Source organism: Pseudonaja textilis, chromosome 12, assembly GCF_049901715.1.
Source record: "Pseudonaja textilis isolate UNSWEBS1 chromosome 12, rPseTex1.2, whole genome shotgun sequence".
NCBI classification, from domain to species: domain Eukaryota; kingdom Metazoa; phylum Chordata; class Lepidosauria; order Squamata; family Elapidae; genus Pseudonaja; species Pseudonaja textilis.
Genome location: NC_142001.1, coordinates 21,738,188 through 21,753,432, shown reverse-complemented (window position 1 = coordinate 21,753,432; position 15,245 = coordinate 21,738,188). Strand labels below are relative to the sequence as shown.

Here is a 15,245-nt window from a genome sequence, read left to right as displayed (position 1 = left end):
GCGGGAGACTGGCTCCCAGGAGTCCCGACAGAAACATGCAGGCTAATCGGATTTTCAAGAACAATTTGTTAGAAGAAAAACATCTCAATTTCGGCATTCTTCCTACTATGACAACGCTGCCCCCAGTGGAAGCTGAACTGCTACTCTTTCTCGACTTACAACCATTCGCTTACTGACCGTTCAAAGTTATGACTGCACTGAAAAAAGTGACTTTAGGACCAATTTTCATATATATGGCTTGCAGCATCCTCTTTGTCATGTGATCAAAATTCGGATGCTTGGCAACTGGCTAAAATCACTGGTGGGATTTTGTTACTGGTTCTCCAGAACTGATCAGAACCTGCTGAATACCACCTAAAATGTCTTAGTATAAAGAATGGCAGACTTTCTCTAACTGATGGTGGGTGCCTGATAATCTCTCTGCCATCTTTGCCTTTTATAAACTATTCAAACCCCATGACTTCGTATTATTTATATTTTTAAACCTATTCGTGGCTCTTGTGGAATGGGTTAGCTATTCCTGGAAGAAATGGCGGAATGGTTTTCACTTTATGCTCCAGAGTTTCTGCAACTGCTATACAAACTGAAGCTTCCTTGTTTCTCCTTAGGCAGCACATTTGCTGACATCCTTGCATGTGGATCTGACTTGTCACTTTCCTGCAAAAGCCAGCACCCCATCTCAGATTGGATGCTAGAGCACGAGCAAATAAATGCCTAAATGGTGAAAACAAGAAAAATTTTCATTCTTAAATAAGTTGGCAAAATAAGAAGCAAATATTGACTGTGATCGTTACCCTGCCGTGTTTTTCTTTAGAACAGTGTCTTTCCAGAGCTGCTTCTGTCCAGTCCTCATATAATGTGCATTTCTGCTGCACTCCCTACAAGCCCGATTGAATGGCCTAGAAAGCTGCAGAATCTGGACCAAAACCGCCTTGGATATTTTGCCTGATACAAACTGCTCTCTGTTGCTGCTTTTGCTGAAGGAAAGCCATTCTGCCTGTACCTCAAGCCAAGTACAACTGCAGCGGTCCCTGGGTTTCATGCTTTTTTTTTCTTTCTTGTGAACTGAATAAACAAACAAAACAACAACAAGCCTGCAATGGCTGGGACAATGATGCATTTGAGACGCTACGATTCATTCCACAACTTTCTCTTTCAAGATACTATGCTATGCTGCGGTGTGGTGTGATATGGCTTGGCATGGCGTTATGTTGTCCTTTTGGTCTCATAATACACATAACGTAAATCATTTGGAAGAAGCAAACAAAGAACGCCTAAAATGAAGGATAAAGAATACCTCTTTATGCCTAGGGGACCCTTTTCATAAAGATTTTGAATTGTCAGTGAAACTACATTTTCTTGACAGTTGGTTGTCTACAGCACTTCTGGCTCCCATGGAGCTCAAAAGTTGTCCTGGTGTAAACTTTGGGGAAATATTTCTAAGTTTGTATCGATTTCCTAGACGTTTGAGGAAACTAAGGCCATGGAGCAAGAATGAAGGAACTCACTCAAGACAGCAAAAAAGGAAATTTAAAGTTAGCTTTCATAATTGGCCTAGGCGGGCTAGATGTTGTCCCCTGACCTAGGCTCAAGGCAGCTGAAAATAATTAAATATTTGCCTCAGCCTAAAAAAAATATTGATCTGTGCAGTATTTCTTGAGCAAGATGCCCTAGGAGATCCCTTGTTCCTGGGATGACCGCCTGCTGCTGCCCCCCACTCTCCCGCTGCCCACTGATGCCTCATTTGCCTGGCTCCTCCAAAGAGAATGCCAGGGGAGGAACAAAGATACTGAATGGGCAGGTTCTGGGAGCTCTAGTCTTGGCAGTTGCCTGCTAGATCACCTCCTAGTGTTGATCCCTGAAAGGACAAATTCCCTTGAAAGTGTTCTTGCCTGAGCACCTGAGATAGAAATGTTCTTTCTTCCGCTAAGGTGTCCCTGGGATTCTGATCCTACGTCCTAGGGAAAGTTATTGAAAACCCGAAAAGTCACTTGCTCCATGCCTGATCCAAGAAAGCTGCTGTATATGGTTTCCTTTCTTCTTCTTTCACACCAGGGCTCTGGAAAAGGCTGGGGGAGACATCCTGGGTCACGTCCTGGCAAGGCAGCCACTTCTGCTCTCTTTCTCAAGAAGAAAATATTTAATTCCAGCTAGGGATGAGATTCAATATTTTTAACAACCGGTTCTGTGGGCATGGCTTAGTTGGTGGGTGTGGCTTGGTGGGCATGTGACTGGGTGGGCATGGCCAACTCGACATCGCTCACATCAAGGGGCGCTTCTCCTTGCCTGGCCTCTTATGACAGTGGGGATGCTGCAATGGTCATAAGTGCGAAAAATAGTCCTAAGTCACTTTCTTCAGTGCCATTGTAACTTTGAATGGTCACTAAGTGAACTATTGTAAGGCAAGGATTACCTGTAAAAAAATACAAAAAGCTTTGCTTGCAAAAAGCTGCCCTAAATACCAATCTTTAGATTAAAAATACCTGCAAGCTGGAGTTACAAATCAGGCAGAGTGCCGGAGCTCCTTGAGGAATGAAAATAGTTAAAATGCAGTGATAAGTATCAAGCAACCATCTCTTGCTCATAAAGTGAAACCTTTTAGCAGATAGGTCATTTAAGCTCTCCAGAAAGCGCACACCCAGGAAAAACAATCCTTAGATCCATTTGCACCATGTAAAGATGCCGGCTGGTCTCGCTCACCTCACAAGATATCCTAAAGAAATCATCCAGATTTAAGGAAAAGTCACATGCCACCCAGAAAGGCAGTAAAAAAAAAATCAGTGTTAAGCTTGCATACTGCCTGTGGGAAGTATACCCCGAAAGGATAGTGCCAGATAGTACTAAAAAGCAGTGAAGGAAGACCCCCTCCCCAGATAGAAAAAGAAACCATGAGGCAGAAAAAAATTCAAACACAATACAAATAATTAAATCACAACAGTAGCTGTTGCTTGTTGAAGCTGAATAGGGAAAATTATCCCATTAATAAACACGGGATTAAACATCACCAAGCACAGAATTAACTTCCACCAAAAAACAGTTTTAGACCAAAACTCAGAAATGGTATGTAAAGTTTGAATGTCAATCTTTCTAGCTAGCCAAGCAGCCTTGCTGATTGTCACTCATCTTGGTTCCCTGTCACTAAAAGCTTTGCTTCATTATTCAATTATTTCTTCAAAGTGCTGATTGTCCAGGGGAGTATTTCCTCCCAACAGCAGTGTAAAAATCTTAAAACAACCCTTCCCCTTTAAGAAAGCCAAGCCTCACAAGCTCCAGAGACAGGAAGTCTAGACGGTCTGGCAAGAATGTAATACAGGTGGAAAAAAACAAAAGATTGCTTCTAACTACCGGTTCTATGAACTGCTTAGAAACTTAACAAGGGGTTCTATAGAACTGGATAGAACCGGTAGAATCCCACCCAATTCCAGCCCTGTGGCTAATCCTCAAGTTCAGTTCTGGATCAGCTATGAGCTGAAATGATCACGACTGCTGGACACCTCTAAGCGTTCAGAACGTGCAGCCTATTGCTTAGTTGGTGATCACGGCCGCATTGGGACACCTGCAGGAGCCTCTGTGCACGTTCTCTCTTGTGTGCATCGATACGTGTGTTTTGGATCTTAGCACTTGTGACTGTTGACTGGTGCTCAAGCATTGCATGGCAGCTACTTTTAAAGCAGCAGAGGCTGCAAATTGGCTTGGTGGCCCTTGTGTGGGTCCTCCTCCTGCCCCAGTCCCATTCTCATATGATTCAGAGCAAGTTTCTATACTAAATCCGTGCCCGTCCAATACCTCAAGGACCAAAACTTATATTCTGGCCCTGTCCCCCCCAGCACTACTGCCAAGAGACATCCCCTCTTCTTCCTTTATTCGGGGATGTTGTGTTCCCCAAATCGAAAATGAAACAAAACACTTCTACGTTCAAACTAGGGAAAGAAATAAACATATCTTCTATCAAGCTGTATTTTGAAAGTGTTATTTTTTTTTTTGTGGGTTAAAAAAAAAAACAAAAAAAAATTCCTGACCAATTATTATTTAACAATTTTAAAATACATTTTAGACCATATACATTGCCATTTGATTTTTCTTTAAAAAGGATTAGAGTTAGGGATGTGTGGTATGTGTGTCTGTGTGCATGCATGTGTCTGTGGGTTTTGGGACTTTTCAAAACAAAAAAGGAAAAACATGAATGTACGCACTTTACATTGTTTGGCACTCTTATGATTGTTAAAAAACACAGTTAATATTGACCGTATTTTATACAAAACTGTAAACTATGTTCAAGTTTCTTTTTTAAACGTTAGTTCCTTGACATCTTTCAAAAACTGTCACTGTTAAAGTAACAGAATCAAAAGGGAAAGTCAACCTATGTAATAAAAGATACAGTTTTTGAAAGCACATTATTAATGAAGCAATTGGTGAATATGCACTTCCGATCGCTTTCTGTCTTCTGCAGAGCAGGAGCTCTGGATAATTTTCCGCTCGCAAGCAGTGGCTGCTTGTGAAAAGGAAGTATTTGCTCACCAATCGCATTTTCACACCTTAGAGTAGACAAAGATGGCTCTTTAAGTTATTTTATTTTCTTTCTTTTTTGTTTTGTTTGTTTTCTTGCTTTTATACAAAAATCTACAGCTAAGTCACTTTGTAGAAAGATTATTTCCTTTCCTGCTTTGTACACTTGTAAAGCAGAATTTGCTTCCGTGAAGGAAAATAAAAAATATAAAACAACATTTCATGCACAAAATGCAAATCAAATATAATTAAAAAGCTGCTTTTCTCTTCTTTGTGTAGGATGCAAAGTAACCTGTTTAGAAAGATTAAATAGGTTGGACAGAACAGTTTCTACTGCAACATCTGCTCCCGGGTCATGATAATAGAATCTTCTACTTTTTCCTGGTTTTATTTAAAGTTGGTCAGACGGTCTCTTAGAAGACAGAAGAGGCATATCTCGTGGCTTCTGGTGAACGTTCCGATGCGGCTAAAGTCTATGGAGATGGCTGTTGGCACCACAGGGCTAAATTATGCCTCCTGGTCAACTGCAGTGTTGTTTGCCATGCAAAACTAGGCCACTTTTGGATAAATGGCCATAGTACATGTCTAAAACTTGTTTTGATATTAAATTATTAAGCAGAAATTCCTGTTGCCTAAACACCAACACCCAAAGCACCTAACGTAATTACAGCCCTGAAAGTGTTCTGAGCAAGTAGTCCTCTACAGTGTAGGCTATAGACCTCCAGAGCAATTTCAAAACTTGCCAGTGAACTGCAGTCCCGCTTAGTTTTAACATGATAGGGAAATTACTTGATGTTTATATATTAATTACTACTTTCAGTTGAATTGACTCAGGTAATATTCAAATTTTGATCAGACCCTGTCTTCTTTTTTCTTTAGTCACTGCCTCCAGAGAAGGCTTTTGTGGCCACAGTGGATTCTCAACGCTCTCAACTGGAACAGTAGGGTTCCCGTGCCAGATCCAGAGCTTAACCATTGGCAGCACAGAAATAACAAGTTCTAATAAGAGTATAAAAAGCTTCACAGACCACAAGCTTACGAGTTAGACGAACTGTATGTTTTTCAGTCTCCTGTCCGGATTCAGATGCCTTATGACTGACCTTGGTCGGTCTTGTACTCGCTTCTTTTAAAGAGGCTTTGTTTGGAAAGCCGCATTTTCCTAAAGTTTGGAACGCAACCTTACAAAGCCTGAGAGAAAGTAAAACTAAGAAGAGTGAAGTCAAACCCTGCTAAACTCACTGAGTTTTCTTTTTCCATCCAAAATGGGAAGGTAGGAAGTACCGACGGAATGCAGGGTCTTCTTTCTCCTTGACACCATTTTCCAGTTTTGGTAGAAGTTCGTTACAGTATAAATTTCCAGCTGTTCATTGAAACACTGTGTAACCGCTGCCTAGTCCCCTGGCAGTTACTTCCTTTCACTTCTACCTGGCACAACTTAGAATTCCCACTTGGCACAAATGCATATTCTGTCATTATAAATTATGTGGCATTTAGGAAGTCTATTCATGTGTAATACGTTGCTTGCCCCAGGACAGAAACAGAATTCTTTAGAAAGAAAGATAACAGTAATAATCATGTAGGCAAATTTGGGGATTAGATACCACCTTTGATGTCTTTCTCAATGGCTTTGGTAATAATCTTGCCAAGGACTCTGTCTGTATGGCTTCCTTCCTGAAATTTCCCACCGTCACCCCCAGCCTGGCCAAGCAACGCCTTTTTCTGTCCTCAAAAGTAGGCACGGAAGCAGCATAAGCCACTGCCGGCCATGATGCAGAAGATGAACACTTCCTTGCACCCTGGCTACATAGGAACTGAATCTACTTATTTAGTGCCCTGTTTCAACATTTATCACTGCAAGCGAACCATCTGGTTCACTGTTCACTGTTGAGCTCCTCTCCCGTTGAGCCCTGTGGCCTGATCAAGCACCACCGAGGAGCTCTTCCACTCCTGAGAGGTGGTGATTGCATACGTGTGACCACAGTAAGAAAAATTCTGTAGCGTATTAGCATTTTAGACCTAAATTACTTAGTATTTCAAACAGTTATCTACTGAATTTAACAAATAGCATTTCATTTAGAAATTTTCCTGATGCTGGGACGTGAACATTGTGCCCTGCCTTCCTAAATGCTTGTTCGTGGCATCTTATGAATGTTGTTAACTAATCGGTTCCTTCTTTTAGTCCTATCATACTGTTTTTTCCAGCCCTTATCCATCATTAATGGCAGGAATTAGTATTATTATACAGCATACACAATTTATGAAAAAACAGCTGCTTTGTTTACGTTGGTCTTCATATGTATCCATTTCCTCCCCCTCCTCCCGAGAACCTATAATGTCATCATATTTATATATTAGATTTATGGGCTGCTATCTCATCTATGTTATTTTTATTATGATTCATTTACCATCAGCCAAATGCTTAGACTGGATTTGGCACTTCAATTCACCTATTGAGTCATTTCTAAGGATTTGGGATAGGCAGATGTTATTATCATTATTATTAAATTCATACTCTTACAACTACACAACTTGTTCACCTTACCATTTCTACCCATGTTACCTCTGTATTTAACATTGTCACCTTATTTTTCTGTATAAAAATGAGATTTATACAGACTGTCGGGTGAAATAAATGTCTTCCTCAGAGGAGAGGGTAGAACTATTGTTAAAATGTTCATCGATGACAGACAGCATGAAACTTTAGTAAGGAAAAAGAGAACGCAATGAATAATGGTGCTAGTTGTACAGCCATGGAAAGACTTCTCTTCCTCCTAAGATAAGTCTTACATCCACAACGTAACAATCCACATGTTGCACAAGGTTGGCAGGGAGAGAACAACTGGACAGCATGTAGGATTGCTTTTCTCAGGTTGAAGACAATAAGGGCTGACATAGTATACAATTTTTCTTCAACTGTACTGTACGTTTCATACCCTGATATACCCGTTGATCAGAGCTACTGTGTTAGCTGAAAGGAAACACTAGGCAGAAACACAGCAGTGCTGAAAAACTGGAGCAGGGAACTTTATTTTCCAATCCCCTCTGAAATTTATTTTTGTAATAGTTTTGGCCTAATTCTAATGGAGGATTCTGACATACCGATATTGCTCATTGCTGTGCATTGGGATCAGAGCTCTAATTCTTTTTTCTGAAATATGAGAAACAGAAAATAGTGTTTTTCCTGAGCAGAGAAATCTTTGGATTTCTACCGCTTATTATTTCCAAAGGGCAAAAATAAATGCAGTGTTTTCTTTATTTTCCAGACCCAACATCCCTCTCCCCCACCCTTTTTTTCATATGGGGAGGACACAAGAAAAGAAACTGGTGCCAAATCAAGCTTGTGGCATGTGGCTAAACTCCACCTTTCCCCACTTCCTGTTGTTTAATGCAACCAAACACAAGAATGCCAATGGCAGGGGCAACCTTCCTTGTTTGTGTTTCCGAATTAAGGGTCTTTCTGAAAAAACTACAATTCTCCTGCCATCTTGCTTGTTCCATCTGATTTTCTTGCCTAGAGAATGGAACAACAAAATTGTAAAACAAAAATCATACCCGCACACACACATACAAAAAGCTGGAGGCCTCTCTGACAAACCTTTTCCTCCCTTTACTGTCTCAAGGAGAGGCACACAAGAACACAGAAATCACCCTTGCATTGAATCGTAAGGCTAACCAGGTAGGTCAGTTTGGCCTGCACTGAGAGGCAGTATTCAAAACAGGGAACTTTTCATGCAAAGCAATAATGGAGACTCTTCAGGTACCCGTTCCCAACCAACCCACTCTTCCTATGCTGACGGCGCTCTCTGGAGCCAGTCACATGAACTTGATCGAAAGGCTCAGTTGGTCTGGATGGTGCAACTGACCCATCTGATGTGGAAGGTATTACCCCACGGCTGCTAAGTTGCATTGCTCTGCAGCCTTGACTCTCTGACATGCTGTTAATGATTGAATGCTGTTAATTATTAGTTTTCCTTCCCCATTCATTTTGTAAATGAGCACTGATCTCAAAAACTATGAATTATTCTATCAGGACTCTCGATGCATGTTAGCCATTCCTGTGCAATGATTAGCTTGCTGAAAGTCCTTGTATCGCATTTGCTGAGCTGAGATCTTCCCCAACCGTGGCTCAGCAATTTGATTAGGCAAATTGGTAGATGAAGCTTGGCCTCCGAAACATCATGCTGACTTCAGTCCACTTTGCTCTTGTCTATTGTTTAATTCATATACGTCTTTTTTTTTCTCCCTGAGGAAGGAGTGGGATATTGAAATATGGAGTGATTGATTGGACGGCACCCACAATTCACAAAGTCCCTGAGTGGTGGTGGCCCTATTTTGTGCCAGCAGAAGAAAACAAAGCATGCCTATAGTTTGTGCTGTCCTGAGAGTTCTGACATTATTTATTTCTTTTTCTTTCTTCTCCTTTCTGCCCAAAAGGAATTGTGATGGAAATACTTCATCCTGAGTTTTGACTAGTCCAGGATGATCAGCAGACTCATCAAGCATTTCATCAAGATCTTTTCTACTCCTATTCTCTTCTGTGTTACTTCTCCAGTATCAGAGAAACAGATTAAATCTCAACTGTGTGCATGCATCAAAGAAGATTGAACAAAAATGTTTTGAAAAGCTGATCAAGAGTGACCTAGAAAACAAGCACAACAAGAATCAAGATAGAACGGGATGCCCAGGACTTCTAGATTAATTAAACTTTTCTAGATTATCTACGTCAAGAACTGGACTTGGAGCAATTTTAATTGCACAGGTGAAGGAAAATGTGTGTATTTGCAAGATTGAGAAAATAAGAAAATGAATAATTCCTTCATCAGTTAATATTCTGTTGGCACACACATTCTTGTGGGATCATCACTATTCATAATTACTTCATGGAGACCTCCAAGCAGAATTATTTAGTTTCCCATAGAGATTTCCACACCCAGAGAAAAGTGGAGCGATGCTAACGTCTGGTTGTTCTAACTGCAGCTGACGTCCAACTTCAGAGACCCTCCAGGACTCCATCTAGATATTTGGCATCAGTGTGGGCACTGTGAGAATTGGGGTGGTTACAAGTTGTACCACTTAGAAGGAAAATTATAATTGGGGTAGATGAGTAGATCAAAAGAGTTACCTCTGGATGCTGACAAGTGGCTTTTTATACCTAATGTAAACTGGTAGCAGTAAAACTTACATGAATATTTGATATGGATTTTGGCTATTTCTGTTTGGTCTTATTGAATAGTGGAACAAATGTAGCACGATATCAAAAAAAAAAACAAGAAAAATTGGAATTTCTAGTACATATCAGCCGCAGTCCCAGATAGGTTAGGACATGTACTGAAAGCTGGAGAAAATGGGTGCAAAGACTTGAGCTGCATTGGGTGGGTAGTGGACAATGCAAAGATTGAGAAATTACAGGCAGGCTGTTTCTGCATGTTGCTGGAGATGAGGCAACGGAAGTCTTTACTACAGACTGACCAGCCGTCTGATAAACAAAAGCTGCAAAAGTTGTTTGAGAAATGTGAACATTACTGTGTATTGACCGAGAATATTACATTATGAAAGGCCTACAAAGAAACAAAAATGAGATATTACTCCCTCTGTAATGAAGTTAAAACTTGCAGCACATTTTGGGGAATGAAACCCAAAACAGTTACAGAAATATGATTAATAATGTTGGAAGATGCTGTTGCTGTTTGTAGAGCTGAGGAGTCGGCTGTAACTTACTTAAAAGGAAACGGAAATTCTGAGGAGTAAAATGTTAAACTCAACAAAAGCTACATTTTAGCAATCACTTGGGATGCCAAAGGGCGGAGAGTAGAAATACCTACCTAGACTTTATCCTCCTAAAACAACCTGCCTCGCACTTGAAGCAGAACGAAGGAGAACAAAGCTGAATCATTTTGCAAAACTGTATTGAATTAATGGCAAACATGTTATGTGCTCCACATGAAGAACTTTTGACTAGAATATTTAAAATAGAGAGAATAAATGTTCATTTAATTAGAGATTGTACAAAACTGAAATGTTAAGATTTACGGGGGGCATAAGTATATGCTGGATCTTATTGAATAGTTACAGGAAAAAATGTGAAATAAATTGCAGGTATATGTCTAGGAGTTTGATATTTGTGGATGTGGTTTGATAGTTGTGGATTTTAAAACAAGGACTGCTTTAGGTTAAGCACAGTAATTCGTTTAAATCTTGTATTGAGAGTTTTTGCAAGAAGTAGAATTTTAAATTCATGTGTAGCATATAGCATATGCATTTAAAAATTGATTTTTAATTAGATACCTAACAGGACATTATTCAAATGAATGTAAATGAAATGAAATGATTCAAATTGAATTAGTCAGTACTTCTTATGCAATAGTCCGGTCATCATAAAAATTGACAAAAACTGAACAGAATGGAACACAGGAGTTGTAATAAAAGTGGATGACTGAATGAGTAAACTGAGTACTAATTATGGAGAAACTAGGATGGAAACAAAGATATGCTTTGGTTCCCAGAATATAAATAAAACTATTTTAAGAAAACACTATTATTATTAACTGTAAAAGAAGAATGAGCGAGAATGCAATGGTTTTATCGTTTTCAAAATGCAGGGTTTTTTTTAAAAAAAAATGCAGTTAGATTACAGGAATTTGGAGATATGAATTTTTAGTACATCTTTTGATAAGTACAAATTAAAAGTTGATTTGGTGTTTCTTTTTTCTCCAGAAGTCTATAAAATGCAGCAGATTCTAGATGATTTAGAAGCAGTCTTGTCCTTTGTGACATTTAATGATGTTCTGGCATAGATTAAGGATAAATAAGAACACAAGAATTAACAAGCTTTCAAAAAGGTGGAGAAAAAAATTAAATAAATGAAAATGTATGCTTAGATTAAATGAGGTAAAGTATTTGGGGCATATGTTAATTCCAGTGCTGTGAAACCTGACAAAATGAAGATCGATACTATTATTAATGTATCGAGCAATATTTAAGTACGGGCAATTATTTAGCAAAACATCTTCCAGAAATGGAATTACAGTAGATGCCAATTGATGAAGACAAATTTAATAAACTAAGAGAGTTGTTAACAAAGGCACCTTATTAGAGGCACCCTGTATATAAGGTGAGAAACTGCCATCAGCAGAGGCTAGCTGATTTAGATGCAGTATTGCTACGAGGAAGTTTTCCTCTGGCATCTCTCCAAAGCACAACTAAATTATTCTCAGATGGAAAAAGAAATGTTACCTATCATTTTTGGATATACAAGAATTGTCTCTATTTCCAGAAAACAACTTTCAGTAGAGACTGATCACAAATCTTTGCAAGCGATTTTTAAGGAACTGTTATACGGTTCATATGTAGGAATCCAAAGTTGGTTCTTGATGTAGCGATCACAAGAAATGTTTAAGTCTAGAAATAGCCGGTATGCCTATCTAGAGTTCTTTCACAAAGTGGAAGAATTTAAACATGCTACATTAAATGATAGAATGTTACAATTATTTGGAAAAATGAAATGAAACTCAAAAGGAGCATGTCCCAAAAAGGAAAGATGTTCCAGAGAATGTAAAAAAATACTAGAATTAAAGAAAGAAATTAGTGATTATACTTGAACAGCTAGCAGTAAGAATTTGAAAATAGTATATCAAAAGCCTTTGTGTAAGAGAGAGGTTAAAAAGGTTTTCTTTTGGCTAGGTGTGAATACTCGAAAGATAATGTACAAGGTATATCAGATTTTCAGAAATATAAAGCATCAACAGAAATGCACGGATTAGTTTATAAGATCTTAGAAGAAAGTGGGAAGACTAGTTGTTTTTCTAAATTTCGTGAAGTTTGCTTAGAATTGTTGTTTAGTCAAATAATAATTTTGTGTTGTCTCTTTTCATAAAATGGGGAATCTCTGAAAAGATTGTAATACTTAGCTTTACTTTTCTTGATGTTTTGGGATTTTACTCTTCGATTGTTTCTTTTAATAAACTGGTTTTTAATTTTCTGCTAGTTAGAGTTATTTGAAAGTGGGGCAGCCTATAAATTAAACGAATTTTACATTATACAATTACACCATATAGTTTTGTACATTATACATTTTGTATAAATGTTGTCAGAGAAGAGCAACAAAGATGATTAGGGGACTGGAGGCTAAAACATATAAAGAACGATTACTGGAATTAGGAATGACTAGTTCAATGAAAAGGACTAGGGGTGACATGATAGCAGTCGTCCAGTATCTGAGGGGCTGCCCCAAAGAAGAGGGGCTCAACGTATTCCCCAAAGCACCAGAGGGCAGGACAAGAAGCCATGGATGGAAACTAATCAAGGAGAGAAGCAACCTACAGCAGAACTAAGGAGAAATTTGCCGACGGTGAGAACAATTAATCAGTGGTACAACTTGCTTCCAGAAGTTGTGGTGCTCCATCACTGGAAGTTTATAATAAGAGATTGGACAGCCATTTCTCTGAAATGCTATAGGGTTTCCTGCCTGAGCGGGAGTTGGACAGTAAGACCTTGAAACTACCTTCCAACCCTGTTATTCTGTAAATAAAATAGAAGACAAAATAAAGTAATAAAATAAAATAAAACCAAATAAACAACAGATCATGGGCCACAATTTTGCTCATTGGAATTTGCAAATAATTATAACTTCATGGACTTTACTGCTTGGTCATACTATATCCAATCAAAAGAGATTATAAAAAGAACTGTAGAAAGGATCCATCTAAGCTTTACTGCCACCTGAGATGCTTTCAAGTCCACCTCAGGCATCAAGAAATAAGGGCAGTGGCAGGGAAAGCTGTGGCAGCCCAAAAGGGGCCCACTCAGTCCGGCCAAAGTCAACCTGAAGAAGGGATACAGAACAGCCACCGCCGCTGCCTTCTTTTACGCCTACAGCTCACCGTTCTATCCCACCAATGGAAGATAGAAACCCCTCCCTCACCCCAGAACATACATTCACCCCAGGAAAGGAAACACTCCCAAACTTCTGAAAGTTGTAAATGCAGCTTGCAAACATGCCTTTGTCCTCAACACACTCACAGCAGATGTCTCCCCTCCTCCGTTGGTAATTTCCAGTTTCTGCCCAAGCAGGTAGCAAAATAAGGGTTCTATTGCTTTAAACAAACCCTTATGCACCTATAAAATAGAAGGTGAGACAAAACAAAACAAACTCATGCTGTGGGAGAATGTAGCTCCGTCTTTCAAAAGAATCCATGAAGAAACAAAAACTCTTGGAATAACCTCACAGGTAAGGAACTGCAAAATCTGTGAGTCAAGGGAGCTGATGGCCAGGCATTCGCCAACACATTGTAAAGCTAACTTTTGCCAGACTACCCTAATAACTAAACTAGCAGCAATAATGAATTAAAAGAGACAGAGATTATCTCCCCCCTACCCATCCCTGGGGGTGAAGTATTTCAAGCATAAGAGAGAGGGGGAGGGAGGGAGGGAGGGAAGGTAGGAAAATCCCTGAAAACCATGCTCTCCCCCTTCAACAAACCCACATAGCCCACCACACAAACTCTGTGTGTGTATCATGTGCTGAAAAGAGGAATAACAATTTGCAGAAATGTAAATCAAAGGTGGGGATGGAGTGAAAAATTGGTCATAATCAAGAGAGTAACCAAACCCCAAAGATCACCACACTCCTGTATTGTTGTCATAGTCTGAGTGTCTTCCCGTGTTCTTTCTCTGGTCTGCAGGCATCAATTTACATAGTACAACCAATAAACCAGGTTGAAGAATCCAAAAGTGATGGGGAAAATGATCCTTGACCATTTGTCAATGGTGCTGACATCTGCTAGGTCAGGAATTTTGAGCTTCAGCTTGGACGATCGTCGGCGGAGTCGGCAGTTGGCACGATTACGGGCTGCTGCATGGTGGGTCAGTGGGACGTGGCGTTCTAGCGGTGGGTGATGCCCAAAACCATCTCGGGGTCCCAGCTGCTTGCGGAACTGGATTCCTGATCCTTCAAAGGACATGACAGAGTTTCGTGATTCTCCTCCTGAGGTCATCATATCAGAAGCTAATAATTCATTGTTCATTTCCAAGGAGCTGAGAAGAATGTTGCCATAAGGGTCCACCTGAAAAAGAGCCAGAGATTAACATTCCATCTGTACAATGGATGATATCTGAACACAGGTGTTAATGTCATAAATGATACATTTATTTGAGCAGCTTTTTCACAAATTTGCATGGAAAGAATCGAGTGTGAAAGTACAGGTTGTCCTCAGGTTACAAGGACAATTGAGTCCAAATTTTCTATTGCTAAATGATGCCATCTGACCATGTTACTTAGCAATGGCAATTCCATCAGTCCTGGTTACTGTTGTAATCTAAGGACTCTGTCGGTGGTTAAAAGAAGACCTCACATGATCGTGACTTCTGCCTTCCTGCTGCCTTCCCCACTGACTTTGCTCATATGAAGCCAACAGGGAGCGTCAAAAACCACATGGCCACGAGGAAGGTTTAGTGGCTGGCACTTCAAGGACTGGATTTGAGTACTATTTGTTCAGCGCTGGCATCTCTGAACAGTCAGTGAATGTATGGTCGTAATCTAAGAACTACCTATAAAGCGTTTGCAGGCAGAGAAAGCAAACATTATGTAAGAACAAATATTAGAAAACAGATCCCTCTTCCAGTAGAGCAAATGAAAAATAGAGATAAGGAAAAAAGGATATGAGAGCTGCTGGGAAAAGAGTGAGAAGAATTATAGACACAGAATTATAGAGGCCACGGAAGTAGGTGGCAGGAAGAAGTAC

The 15,245-nt window shown here is 39.7% G+C and overlaps 1 protein-coding gene across 1 annotated transcript in view; it reads right to left on the bottom strand.

Moving 5' to 3' along the window:
• Positions 1–3,954: 3,954 nt before the first annotated feature.
• LOC113446750 (gamma-aminobutyric acid receptor subunit beta-4) overlaps positions 3,955–15,245 on the bottom strand; it is a 53,039-nt gene continuing 41,748 nt past the window's right edge. Inside the window, exon 9 of the mRNA XM_026716533.2 lies at positions 3,955–14,567. Coding sequence (XP_026572318.2) covers positions 14,190–14,567 — 378 coding nt within the window. The 3' untranslated portion in view covers positions 3,955–14,189. The remainder of the gene's footprint in view (positions 14,568–15,245) is intronic.